Source organism: Indicator indicator, chromosome 8, assembly GCF_027791375.1.
Source record: "Indicator indicator isolate 239-I01 chromosome 8, UM_Iind_1.1, whole genome shotgun sequence".
Classification (NCBI taxonomy): Eukaryota; Metazoa; Chordata; class Aves; order Piciformes; family Indicatoridae; genus Indicator; species Indicator indicator.
Window position 1 is genome coordinate 31011893 of NC_072017.1, and position 13789 is coordinate 31025681.

At 48.8% G+C, this 13789-nt stretch overlaps 1 protein-coding gene across 2 annotated transcripts in view; it reads left to right on the forward strand.

Moving 5' to 3' along the window:
* GRID2 (glutamate ionotropic receptor delta type subunit 2) overlaps positions 1–13789 on the forward strand; it is a 1038631-nt gene that overhangs the window by 959536 nt on the left and 65306 nt on the right. For both annotated transcript variants that reach the window (XM_054382934.1, XM_054382935.1), the window contains one exon: positions 5303–5469. In XM_054382934.1, coding sequence (XP_054238909.1) covers positions 5303–5469 — 167 coding nt within the window. The remainder of the gene's footprint in view (positions 1–5302; positions 5470–13789) is intronic.

Below are 13789 nucleotides of genomic sequence, written 5' to 3' on the forward strand. Positions count from 1 at the left end.
CTCAAATTCTCAGGCTAAAACCAGTCTCAAGCTACGAGAAGAATTTACAGCCAGACAATTTAAACTCTGAATGTCAGAATCAGGGTGTGCTAAAAAGGGAATCAGTTGTCTCCTGAGCTGCCAGCTAACTGATTCTTTCTTAGCAAGACAGGTGGTTTTTCTCCTATAGAAAAATTAAGAACTGGAGCCAGTTCTAAAAGCAGTGTCACTGTTAATGGGGGAACTGAACTGATTTGCAAGGAAAGATTAAAGAAAGCTATATCCAGCTCAGCTAAGTAGCAGAAAGGTTCACAGTCTCACAGTATATTAGAGGTTGGAAGGGACCTCAAGAGATCATCAGGTCCAACCCCCCTGCCAGAGCAGCATCACCCAGGGGAGTCTGCACAGGAATGCATCCAGGTGGGGTTGGAAAGTCTCCACAACCTCTCTGGGCAGCCTGCTCCAGTGCTCTGTCACCCTCACTGTGAAGAAGTTTCTCCTCATGTTGAGCTGAAATCTTCTCTGTTCAAGTTTGAACCTGTTGTTCCTTGGCTTATCACTGTGAATCACTGAAAAGAGCCTGGCCCCCTCCACTTGACACCCACCCCTTAGGTATTTATATACATTGATCAGATCCTCTCTCAGTCTTCTCTTCTCCAGACTGAATCAATAATTCATCAATAACTAAAGGATGTCATCCCCAAAATGAGAGGATTTAAAACTGCAAAAGGAAAAATAACTCAAAATGACATTAGAATGGGTGGGTTGTTGGGTTTATCTTAAAAAAAAAGAAATAGATGTAAAAATAAATGCCTTGAATAGCAAAGAAAACTGTGTGAGCTTGCAGCACAGAAGGCAAATCCCAGCCTGGGCTGCTTCCAAAGCAGCATTGCCAGCAGAGCCAGAGAGGTGATTCTGACACTTTGCTCTGCCTTGGTTCTCCTGTCCCCATAAACCAATGTGTTGACAAGCTAGGAGACATTAAAGCTGGACAAGATGGAGAGGTTGGCCCTGGAGAACCCCATGAGGTTCAACAAGAGCAAGTGCAGGGCTCTGCACCTGGGCCAGAACAATCCTCACTGTCAATACAGACTGGGGGAGGAGGGGAGAGAAAGCAGCCCTGAGGAAAAGGACTTGGGGGTGCTGATGGATGAGAAGCTGGCCAGGAGCAGGCAGTGTGAGCTTGCAGCACAGAAGGCAAATCCCAGCCTGGGCTGCATCCAAAGCAGCATTGCCAGCAGAGCCAGAGAGGTGATTCTGCCACTTTGCTCTGCTCTGCTGAGACCTCACCTGCAGTGCTGTGTGCAGCTCTGGAGCCCTCAGCACAGGAAGGACATGGACCTGATGGAGAGGGTCCAGAGGAGGGCCATGAGAATGCTCAGGGGGTTGGAGCAGCTCTGCTCTGAGGACAGGCTGAGGGAGCTGGGGGTGTTCAGCCTGGAGAAGAGAAGGCTCCAGGGAGACCTAAGGGCAGCCTGCCAGGACCTGAAGGGGGCTCCAGGAAGGCTGCAGAGAGACTGTTTGCAAAGGGCTGCAGGGACAGGATGAGGAACAATGGCTTCAAACTAGAGCAGGACAGAACTGGTTAAAAGGCTGTCCTTTACTGCAGGGAGCAATCATGTGTTCAAGGGAGATGGCAGGGCTGATCCCTTCTAGCTTGTCAGTCTCTTTCCTGCCCCATGCACTTTAACCCAAGCTCACTGTGATCTTATCTATGGGACATAATGCCTGTGTTGGAAGCCAAGCTGTGATATTCTTAGGGCTGCTCTAAGGATCTTCTCTATACCACTTCATCACAGATATTATTGACAGTAACTGCTTTTACCACTTTTATATATTCTCCCTGTGAGTTGGTTTATAGCAAGGCAGCCAAATCAAGAGAACTTCTCCTGACCAGCTGAGCAGCTGGTGTAAGTCTCTTTACAAGCACTTAGTTGAATTCAATACACACTACGACATTCAAAGAGTGAGTTAGGACAATAGCAAGTGTCAAAACATAATCCTCTGCACTTTCCATCACCTCAAAGATTACTTCCCCACATGTAAAATTACTCCTCCCTTTAACCCCACTTTTCCTTAATTCCTTTGTTTGGCAAGCCCATCTGATCCTTTCCAGGACTCATTTTCACCCCCCTCTGATCTTCTGCTTTTGTCTCCTGTTTCCCTTGTTCACTGTCTGCACATCATGATCCTTTTTTTCAGGCTGAGTCATTATCTTTTTAAATGCTCCTAGGAAGAGCTTTTTTTCCTCAGTCATACCATCTATTTCTTAGCAAAGCAGTGTCTGTAGGAAGATCAGAGCAACCCAAACTAGGAAGAGCTCTGTGAGTTGCAGTGCCTGTAAGTTAAGAACACAAGTTGCATTGTCTGTTAACAGCCAGCTCGCTTTTACCCCTTATTCCCTGGCCATTTAGACAGACTTAAGTCTCTGTGCTAGTTTAAGCCCAGCCCAGGAGGAGTGGGCTGGCAGAACCTAGCCTCAGGTGGGCAAAGAAAACTGATCCAGGTGGGCAGAGAGACCTGGCCCCCTCCCAGGAGGAGGGGTCAAGTCTATTCCACTCCCACCTCTTGTCCTCCAAGCCTCTTTAAGGGTGAGCCACTTCCTGCCTTGCTCTTTTCTCCTGCTGCCACTTCTCTGAGTGCCTGCTGCTGTGGCTCAAAGGCTATTCCACTCCCACCTCTTGTCCTCCAAGCCTCTTTAAGGGTAAGCCACCTCCTGCCTTGCTCTCTTCTCCTGCCATCACTTCTCTGACCCCCCTGCTGCTGTGGCTGCTGTTATTCCAGACACCTAAAGGAACTGCATCCAAACAGAATCCATTCTTACATCCAGAGAATTCTTTGCCAGCTGCATCTGGTTTTGTATATATTTTTATTTATACCTTATACCTTTGCAACCTTCCTTTTACTCAAATGCCTTTTATTTTGTGTTAAACTTTTTACTTCCAAATTGATTCAAGACTTGTCTTTCATAGTTTTACCTCTCTTTTCCTGCCTAATTTGCTTTTCCCTAACAGGAAAAAAAAAAAAAAAGGAGGCGGGGAGGAGCTGTGAGGTGACCTAAATCTATTCCTTTGGGCTTTTGTGTTCTGGGAATAGCTTAAACCACAGCAGTCTCCACTGGGAGACTGGGATATAATTTGGCTCCCTTTCTGCTCCAAGATCTGCCCAAGTCCTCCCTGCACTATGCTTATGGGTGGAGACAGGAGATATTCCCATTCCAGGCTTCCTGTGTCTAATTCAGCTGGATTAGGCATGAAAAGGAATGTGTCCCACATGCAGCCTGTGTCCCAAATGCAGTCATTCCTTGTGCACTACATCTGGTGAGCAAGCAGTCAGTGTGGCTTGGTGTTAGTGAACAAAGGGGAATCGATAAAAAATTATCAATTATGTCATTAATTTAGAAATCCTGCCACCTGCATAACTTATACAAAAACTTAGCAAACAGGTTGGGTGCTGGGCCGCACAGTATCTCCCAGAGTACAGGAATGGGTGCAAATGGTTTAAAGATCAGTATTTGGAAAATGGTAGGACCCAAGAGCAGTATATTTTCCCTATTAGCAAAAGAAGATATCCCCCAGAGACTTAGGCAGGTTCCAAATACACTCACTACGCTGGTTCCAGGTGTAAGAAGTCACAGAATTATTGAGGCTCTCAGACCACCTCTCTTCAGTTCTGCTGCTGTGCTAAAAGCACTGCATGCCACCAACCACAGGCTACCTTTTGTGCTGACCTGTGATGGTTTCAAAGGTTGTGTCTTTAGTTTTTCTTCCCAAAGGTCCAGCACAGAAAGTGAAAGAATGTACATAAATCACTATTGGGTGTAAGAAAGCAAAATAATGATTGTTCTGAACACTTCCACGGGAGAGAGAGAAATGTTTAAGAATCTCTACTCAAATCAAGGTTGGGCAGTCTCCTCTCTGCCTGCCTGCTGCTTTTCTGGCTGCTTTTCTAGCTCACCCCCTGCATACTGACCTTCCAAGCTAAGTCTGACAGCCTCTCTGCTTCTTGGCTTTCTCTGCCTTCTGCCAGAGGGTCTGGGGGGAGTCCTTCTGGCTTGGCCCCTTAGGGGGAAGCCAGGGGGCTTGGTTGTGTTTTTCTGTTGATTGTACATATTTGTAAATGTCATGAGTAGTGTCTATTTGTACATATCCATTGCATGTCATCATGGACTGCAGTGTTGCCTGTAAATACAGCTTCATTGGCTTCCAGACTGAGCCAGCCTGGTCCTTGTTGGTGTGGGAGGGGGATTCCAGCTCTCACATTGTGACATGACAGCTGTTGAGGACCAAAGCTTCACTTTCTTTGAAGAACAGACTTTGAAGGACAGTGGCATTGAGTGCACCCTCAGCAAGTTTGCTGATGACACCAAGCTGTGTGGTGCAGCTGACAGCTGGAGGGAAGGGATCCATCCAGAGGGACCTGGACAGGCTGCAGAGGTGGGCACAAGCCAACCTCATGAGGTTCAACAAGACCAAGTGCAAGGTCCTGCATCTGGGTCTGGGCAATCCCAAACACAAATCCAGGCTGGGCAGGGACTGGCTGGAGAGCAGCCCTGAAGAAAAGGCCTTGGGGGTGCTGTTGGAGGAGAAGCTCAACAGGAGCCAGCAGGGAGCACTTGCAGCCCAGAGAGCCAAGCAGAGCCTGGGCTGCAGCAAGAGAAGTGTGGCCAGCAGGGCCAAGGAGGGGATTCTCCCCCTCTGCTCCACTCTGCTGAGACCACACCTGGAGCTCTGTGTCCAGTTCTGGAGCCTCTGTTACAAGAAGGATCTGGAGGTGCTGGAAGGTGTCAGAGAAGGGCCAGGAGGATGAGCAGAGGGCTGGAGCTGCTCTGCTCTGGAGACAGACTGAGAGAGCTGGGGCTGTTCAGTCTGGAGAAGAGAAGGCTCCCAGGAGACCTTCTTGTGGCCTTTCAGCATCTGAAGGAGGCTACAAGAAAGCTGGGGAGGAACTTTTGAGGCTATCAGGGAGTGACAGGACTGGGGGGAATGGAATAAAGCTGGAAGTGGGGAGATTCAGACTGAACATGAGGAAGAAGTTCTTCCCCACGAGAGTGGTGAAAGCCTGGAATGGGTTGTCCAGGGAGGTGGTTGAGGCCCCATCCCTAGAGATGTTTAAGGCCAGGCTGGATGAGGCTCTGGCCAGCCTGCAGTAGTGTGAGGTGTCCCTGCCCATGGCAGGGGGGTTGGAACTGGCTGATCCTTGTGGTCCCTTCCAACCCTGACTGATTCTATGACTGTGCTGCAGCTGCCACACCTTCAGGCATGCTGACCTCGTTTGGGACTTGCCAATCCCTGGTCTGATTTCTGCTTTCTGTTTGCTGCAGGTGAAACATGGAAATTATGCCTTTGTGTGGGACGCAGCAGTGCTGGAGTATGTGGCCATCAATGATGCAGACTGCTCCTTCTACACAGTTGGGAACACTGTGGCAGACAGAGGCTATGGGATCGCCCTGCAACACGGCAGCCCCTACCGAGATGCCTTCTCACAAAGGTAAGGGCTTGGAGAAGAAGGAGCAGTCCCTAAGGGAAGGTCTTCCTCAGCTCTCAACCCTTCTTTTAATTTCATTTTCTCTGAAGAGAGAACATCTTGTGATTGCAATCCACTTCATTTCTTCCCTGGGCCTTCATTCACTTGGAGACCCAGGATTAGTCACTTTCCTGGGAACTGTGTTTAAAGTACTTTGCATTGCTGTTATTTGAAATGTTCTTGTTGCTTTGGGAAAACATTAATGAGAGAGGATGAACTTCATTAGCAGCAGAAGGAGGAAAGAGTTGGGGCTGTTCAGTCTGGAGAAGAGAAGGCTCCCAGGTGACCTTCTTGTGGCTTTCCAGTATCTGAAGGGGGCTCCAAGAAAGCTAGGGAGGGACTTTTGAGGCTATCAGGTAGTGACAGGACTGGGGGGAACGGAATAAAGCTGGAAGTGGGGAGATTCAGACTGGATGTGAGGAAGAAGTTCTTCCCCATGAGAGTGGTGAGAGCCTGGAATGGGTTGTCCAGGGAGGTGGTTGAGGCCCCATCCCTGGAGGTGTTTAAGGCCAGGCTGGATGAGGCTCTGGCCAGCCTGATGTAGTGTGAGGTGTCCCTGCCCATGGCAGGGGGGTTGGAACTGGATGATCCTTGTGGTGCCTTCCAACCCTGACTGATGCTATGATTATAGAGAGCAGCAGACCTCAACCCTTACTGTTGCAGGAGCTGTTTCTTAAAGAGAATAAAACAAACTCAGACACTGAAGGAGAAGGACATTTGGCACGTCAGTGGAAAGATCCTTTCAGTGCCCTAAGACTTATATGTGTCTCCCAATCCTCATCATTCTCTTGAGCTGCAAAAGTGAGAGCTCTAGAGATGCTTCTAGAGGTGGGGGTTGGTCTCTTCTTCCAACCTCAACAGAGGTCTGGAGCACAGCCCTATGAGGAGAGCTGGGGGTGTTTAGCCTGGAGAAGAGGAGGCTCAGGGGAGACCTCATTGCTCTCTACAGCTCCCTGAAGGGAGGTTGTAGCCAGGTGGGGGTTGGGCTCTTCTCCCAGGCAACCAGCAGCAGAAGGAGGGGACACAGTCTCAAGCTGCACCAGGAGAGGTTTGGGCTGGATGTGAGGAAGAAATTTTTCCCAGAAAGAGAGATTGGCCATTGGAATGTGCTTCCCAGGGAGGTGGTGGAGTCACTGCCGTGGAAGTGTTTGAAATAAGACTGAATGAGGCACTCAGTGCCATGGATCAGTTGCTTAGGTGGTAGTGGTGATAGGTTGGACTGGATGATCTCAAAGGTCTTTTCCAAGCTGGTTAATTCTGTGGTTTTGCGATTCTGGTACTGTTGTTTTACTAGGATCATGCATACCAAATTAATTCTCTGTTGTGCCTTTCCTGCATTTCTGCTTCATTCTAGTATTGATTCCTAAACCAGGATGTGTGTGAAATGTGAAAAAAGCAACTAAATGTTTAAAAAGCGTAATAGCTACAGTCTGCTTTAGGAGAAGATGTGGACTCATCTCATGCTCCCTCTTCATTCTGAACATATTCTCTCATCTTGGTTTCTAATGGCTTGTTTTGGGTGCACATAACAAACTTCTGTAATTGCTGTGATGGAAGAAAAGGCCTTGGGGGTGCTGGGGAAGGAGAAGCTCAACAGGAGCCAGCAGTGAGCACTTGCAGCCCAGAGAGCCAAGCAGAGCCTGGGCTGCAGCAAGAGAAGTGTGGCCAGCAGGGCCAGGGAGGGGATTCTCCCCCTCTGCTCCACTCTGCTGAGACCACACCTGGAGCTCTGTGTCCAGTTCTGGAGCCTCTGTTACAAGAAGGATCTGGAGGTGCTGGAAGGTGTCCAGAGAAGGGCCACGAGGATGAGCAGAGGGCTGGAGCTGCTCTGCTCTGGAGACAGACTGAGAGAGTTGGGGCTGTTCAGTCTGGAGAAGAGAAGGCTCAGAAGAGACATTCTTGTGGCCTTGCAGTATCTGAAGGGGGCTCCAAGAAAGGTGGGGAGGGACTTTTGAAGGTGTCAGGGAGTGATAGGAATGGGGGGAATGGAGCAAAACTAGAAATGGGGAGATTCAGATTGGATGTTAGGAAGAAATTCTTCCCCATGAGGGTGGTGAGACACTGGCACAGGTTGCCCAGGAAGGTGGTGGAAGCCTCATCCCTGGAGGTTTTTGCAGCCAGGCTGGATGTGGCTGTGAGCAACCTGCTGTAGTGTGAGGTGTCCCTGGGCATGGCAGGGGGGTTGGAACTGGCTGATCCTTGAGGTCCCTTCCAACCCTGACAATTCTACACTTCTAATTCCTTCTGTCTGGTTGCCACAACAGACAATTATTATGTCATGTGAATATGTTTCATTGAGGCTGTTGTTTTTGCCTTCAGTCTGCAAAAGGAGGTAGGTGGGGAAAGTAGTCAACAAGTACCAATACACATATTCAGAGGAAGCACTGTCTGTCCTGTATGAACAGAGAAGGCTTGAATTCTTTGAATCAGTTCTGTGTTGGGAGTGATTTGGATGAAATTTGTGCTGACATGGCAGTAACACAAAAGTTCACAGGATCAATGGAAAAATTAATTTCAGTGAAATGTCTGAAGGAGCTGGGGCTGTTTAGTTTGAGAAAGAGGAGGCTGAGGGGAGACCTCCTGGCTCTCTACAACTCCCTGAAAGGACCCTGTAGAGAGGTTGGTGCTGGTCTCCTCTCACAGGTAATTAGTGATAGAACAAGAGGGAATGACCTCAAACTATGACTGGGTAGGCTTAGACTGGAGATGAGGAGAAATTTTTCCCATCAAGAGTGTTCAGGCATTGGAATGTGCTGCCCAGGGAGGTGGTGGAGTCCCCAAGCCTGGCTGTGTTTGAAGGTGGTTTGGATGTGGTGCTTGGGGCTATGGTTTAGGGGTGAGCCTTGTAGAGTAGGGTTCTGGGTTGGACTTGGTGATGCTGAGGGTCTGTTCCACCCTGAATGTTTCTGTGATTCTGTGATCTATATGCTTTAGAGAGCACAACTAACCTTAGACACATTTATTTACTGGATACTTTAATAGTCTAGCCATGACCAGGCTGGCTCTGCTAAAAGTCTCTGACTTTGAAAGGTTTGATGTCTCCATAAAGAACAAAGGAGTAAAATTTCTCCCTGTTATCTTCCTAAAAGATGCTTCCATTGGTTAGAGGTCTCAGGTGTTAGTGGAGATGTTAAGTCAGAGCATTACCCATGTTAGCTTGGATACACAGCTCTGAAGACACAGGGGAGTTTCCCAGGCTGTCTTTAAATACAGTGAAGCTGCCAAGTGACACGGCATGGCTCATGCCCACACAGATGAGCAGTCTTCATCCCCACTGTCACCACTCTCCCAGTCAAGGTGGAGGTATCCAAACTGACCCTCAGGGACTGCTTTGTCACAGTTCTCAGTGCACAGGGTGTAATGTGGTGGGTTGAAAATTCCCCCCCCCCCAACATTATCTTTGCCAGACCAGCTCATTTGAAGCAAATGGAAGCTGTATTTACAAGCAACACTATCTGCAATGGAATGCAAGGAATATGTACAAGATACGCAATATTTACAGGGATTTACAATTCATGAACAGCACAAAGACCCCCCCTGGCCAAAGACCAGGGGAGCTGCTAATAGCTTCTCCCCCACTGCCTCCCCCTTGCCCCCCTGCACACAAAGAGGGCAAGAGAAAGGAGCAGAGAGAGACCTTAGAATTTAGCCAGAACAATGCATCCAAGGTCACGCAGAAGCCAGCAGAAGCACAAAGTTAGGTTCTCCCAGAGCAAAGAGGTGACAAGGGAGAGAGATTGTTTTGCACAACTAGTTTAAGTCCCTTATCTCTTCCAATGGGACTGTTTAGACCCATCACTATTTTCCTTTTTCCACCCAATAGTGATTTATTTACATTCTACTGCTTTCTGTTCCAGATCTGTGAAAAAGTTTTAAAGGCATAGCCTAAAACTGCCACACAGGGAAACTGTCACAGCTGGTTCTGGTAAGGGATTGTCCTCTTCATCACAGCATTCAGTACCTGGAGAGGCTGGGTCACATCTCCTTCTGACACACTGCCTGTAGCAACTTCTGCATCATTGGTCTGTGCAGCCCTGACATTTCCAAGTACGGTTTTATTCCCTAACAGAATTTCAGTATCTCAGTTTATTATGTCTGGAAGCTGTGTGGAAAGCAGGGAGAAGCATGAAAATTTGCCCAGATATATATAGCTCTTTTTTATCTGAGGATCTTCAAAGCAATACTTAAATATTAGCATCTCTCAGTGGAAAGTAAATGCCATTGACCTTTAATGTTTAGGGAACCTGTAGCGTAAGGAGACTTAAATGAATTCCTGAGGTCAGATGTTTTTATTTGGTGGAATTGGGGATCAATGGGAGCTCAGATGTCTTTGTTTTCTATTCTGTGCTTGTGGTGGCTTTAGGAATTACCCCACAACATGAATTGGGAGAATTAACCCCAAAATAAACCACCAGGCTATCACAGAAAGTTTTGGAAGCAAATGAAGCTCTATTTGCAAGCCAACTGAAATCTAGAAATATGCAAGGCAATGAATATATAGAAAAATATATGTCTATATACAAAATATATATCTATATAGAATCCTAGAATCAGTCAGGGTTGGAAGGGACCACAAGGATCATCCAGTTCCAACCCCCCTGCCATGGGCAGGGACACCTCACACTACATCAGGCTGGCCAGAGCCTCATCCAGCCTGGCCTTAAACATCTCTAGGGATGGGGCCTCAACCACCTCCCTGGACAACCCATTCCAGGCTCTCACCACTCTCATGGGGAAGAACTTCTTCCTCACATCCTGTCTGAATCTCCCCACTTCCAGCTTTATTCCATTCCCCCCAGTCCTGTCACTACCTGATAGCCTAAAAAGTCCCTCCCCAGCTTTCTTGGAGCCCCCTTCAGATCCTGGAAAGCCACAAGAAGGTCTCCTCAGAGCCTTCTCTTCTCCAGACTGAACAACCCCAACTCTCTCAGTCTGTCCTCATAGCAGAACAGCTCCAGCCCTCTGCTCATTCTCATGGCCCTTCTCTGGACTCCTTGTCCGTATCCCTCTTGCAGTAGGGGCTCCAAAATTGGACTGGATGAGGCCAGGTGGGGGTTGGTCTCTTCTCCCAGGCAACCAGCACCAGAACAAGAGGACATAGTCTCAAGTCATGCCAGGGGAGGTATAGGCTGGGCATTAGGAGGAAGTTCTTCACAGAGAGGGTGATTGCCCATTGGGATGTGCTGCCCAGGGAGGTGGTGGAGTCACTGTCCCTGGAGATGTTCAAGAGAAGCCTGGATGAGGCACTTAGTGCCATGGTCTGGTTGATTGGATAGGGCTGGGGGATAGGTTGGACTGGATGAGCTTGGAGGTCTCTTCCAACCTGGTTGATTCTGTGATTCTATGATTTCTTCCTAATGACAAGGCTGAACAACCTTCAGCTGCTGCAGTCTGCATGCTGAATCGAGAGGGAAATAGGTTTCACTCTGTAAGATTAGCAAACTTTCACATCAATATTTCACTTTCTCTGATGCAGTGGAGAATTGCTTTGAAATACACTGGCACTTCTTGATCTTCCCCCAAATGAACATATTTATGTGAAAATACAGGGCTTCCCTTTTCTGCAATCTCCCATAAACCCATCAGCTGCATGGTGTGAAATCCCTAGGGTGCATCTGTAAAAGGCCTGGCAAGCTGCCAGGAGATTTTGGTCTCAGTGCAGGAAGCACAGACATGAGTTAAAGGATTTTCATTACCTTTTCTGAGCATCCAGGCATTTCACAGAGAAACAGGGAAAGAGATAGAGAGGTGTAAACACCCAGCCCTTATCTCCAGTGTCACAGGGCATGACTTGCAGTCAAGGTAACGCTGCAGTAAAGTTTAGGCATTTGGCCATTCCGAAAGCACTCCGTGTTTGGGATGTCTGCTGCTCTGTGTTGTTCTCCAGGGGATTAACACCTGCAAAATATTGTGGCCTTTGGGGACTGCAGCAATACTCAGCTGCTCTGGGAAAAAAAATAAATCCATCTCTACAGCAGTCTACCTATCACTTAGCCTGCTTAAGAATGGCATTAATCCTGTGATGGTTTTGAAATGCCAAGGTGCAATCAAAACACATCCAGGGCCTTGCAAAAAATTAAATTACTCCCTGGTGACACTTCCTCTTTAACTGACCATGGTGGCATGCCCCTTTATCACAGAATCACAAAATTATTGAGGCTGGAAAAGACCTCTGAGATCATCAAGTCCAGCCTGTAACTCAACACCACCACATCAGCTCAACCATGCCACCAAGTGCCACAGCCAAGCTTTGCTTCAACACCTCCAGGGATGGTGACTCCACCACCTCCCTGGGCAGTCCATCCCAGTGCCTAATCAGCCTTGCTGTCAGGAAGTGCTTCCTAACATCCAACCTAACCCTCCCCTGGCACAGCTTCAGGCCATGCCCTCTTGTCCTGGCACAAGTTGCCTGGGAGCAGAGCCTGACCCCCACCTGACTACAGCTTCCCTTCAGGTGGTTGTAGAGAGTGATAAGGTCCCCTCTGAGTCTCCTCTTCTGCAGGCTGAACACCCCCAGCTCCCTCAGCCTCTCCTCATCAAACTTTCCCTCCAGCCCCCTCACCAGTCTGGTTGCTCTCCTCTGGACCTGCTCCAGCACCTCAATACCCTTCCTGAAGTGAGGGCCCCAGAGCTGCACACAGGCTGTTTGTAAAATGCTAAAAAGAAGCCTGAAACAACCAAGAACATTGTGAGAACCAAAGCCATGGTGATGGTCCTAGTGGCTGTGTACCTGCACTTAGGGTATGGGAGGGCAGCTGATGACCTCCTGATTATCTGATACCCAGTGCACTGAAGAAGCACACAAGCTGCAGTGCCCTCAGCATGGTGCAGAGCTGATGCTGACAGCTGCCCTGTTGCCAGTCTCAAGCTGCTACCACCAGCTGGTGTCCTTGGACATGCATGGGATCCACTCCTACCTGTATGGAATGAACCTCCAGTTGCCAGGGAACCAGAAAGTGAAAATGCTCTTAGTAGGCTGCAGCTAAATTAACACAAAAGGTTTGATGCTGTAGCATGTTAAAGTGCTGTGAACAGGTTAACCAGAAAAAAACCACAGCAGAAAGCAGCAAGCCAGCAAGCTAAGCACCTACATCCTTCCCTCCTCCCCTCACCCCCCAACCCCATGCTGCCATCCCAGCAGGGAAAATCCCACACCCCCAAACCCCTGGCATCCAAATGCTCCAGTTGCAACAGGAAACCTCTCATGTTGCAATCTGAACTTCAAGCTCCATCATACTTTGCTCCAGCCAGCACTTTCATTTTGAAGCTGGCATGACAGCAGTGTGGGATTGAATATCAGCAGCAGGTTCAACTTAAGCCCTGATAGATGCACACTTGGTATGGGAATGTGCTGCTGTTGAGGTACACTTGCTTGCACTGGTTTCCTACTGTGGTTTTAATTATACAAGTGACCAACCTGAGAGCCTTTTGTGAGGACATCTCCAGATGGATACATGATGGTAGAGCAGTGGATGTGGCTTCTCCTGATTTCAGCTTGGCATCTGACATCATCTCCCACAGCAGCCTTGCAGCTAGACTGAGGCAGTGTGGTGTGGGTGATCAGGGAGTGAGGTGGATGGGAAATGCTTGAAGGAGAGAAGAATCCCTCAGGGGTCAGTACTGGGACCAGAGCTGTTCAAGCTATTCATCAATGACCTGGAGGAGGGCACAGAGAGCACTGGCAGCCAATTTGCTGATGGCACCAGACTGGGTGGAGTGGCTGACACAGGAGGGTTGTGCTGCCATTCAGTGAGACCTGGACAGGCTGAGAGCTGGGCAGGGAGAAATGGAATGGAGTTCAACAAGGGCAAGGAGAGAGTCTTGCACCTGGGAAAGAGCAACCTCATGGAGCAGGAGAGGTTGGAGACTGACCTGTTGGAGAGCAATGAAGGGGAAAAGGACCTGGGGGTCCTGGTGGATGGGAGGTTGACCATGAGCCAGCAATGTGCTCTGGTGGCCAAGAAGACCAATGGCATCCTGGGGTGCATTAAGAAAAGTGTGTCCAACAGATCCAGGGAGGTTCTCCTCCCCTTCTACTCTGCCCTGGTGAGGCTGCATTTGGAGTATTGTATCCAGTTCTGGGCCCTTAATTCCTAGAAGGACCTCAGGGTTCTGTTTGAAAGAGTCCAGCACAGAGCCACAAGAATGATGGAGTGGAACATCTTCCTTATGAGGAGAGCCTGAGGGAGCTGAGGGCTCTGGAGCTTGGAGAGGAGGAGCCTGAGAGGTGACCTCATTGCTGTTGCTAAAGATGTGCAGGGGGAGTGCCCAGAGGCTGGAGCCA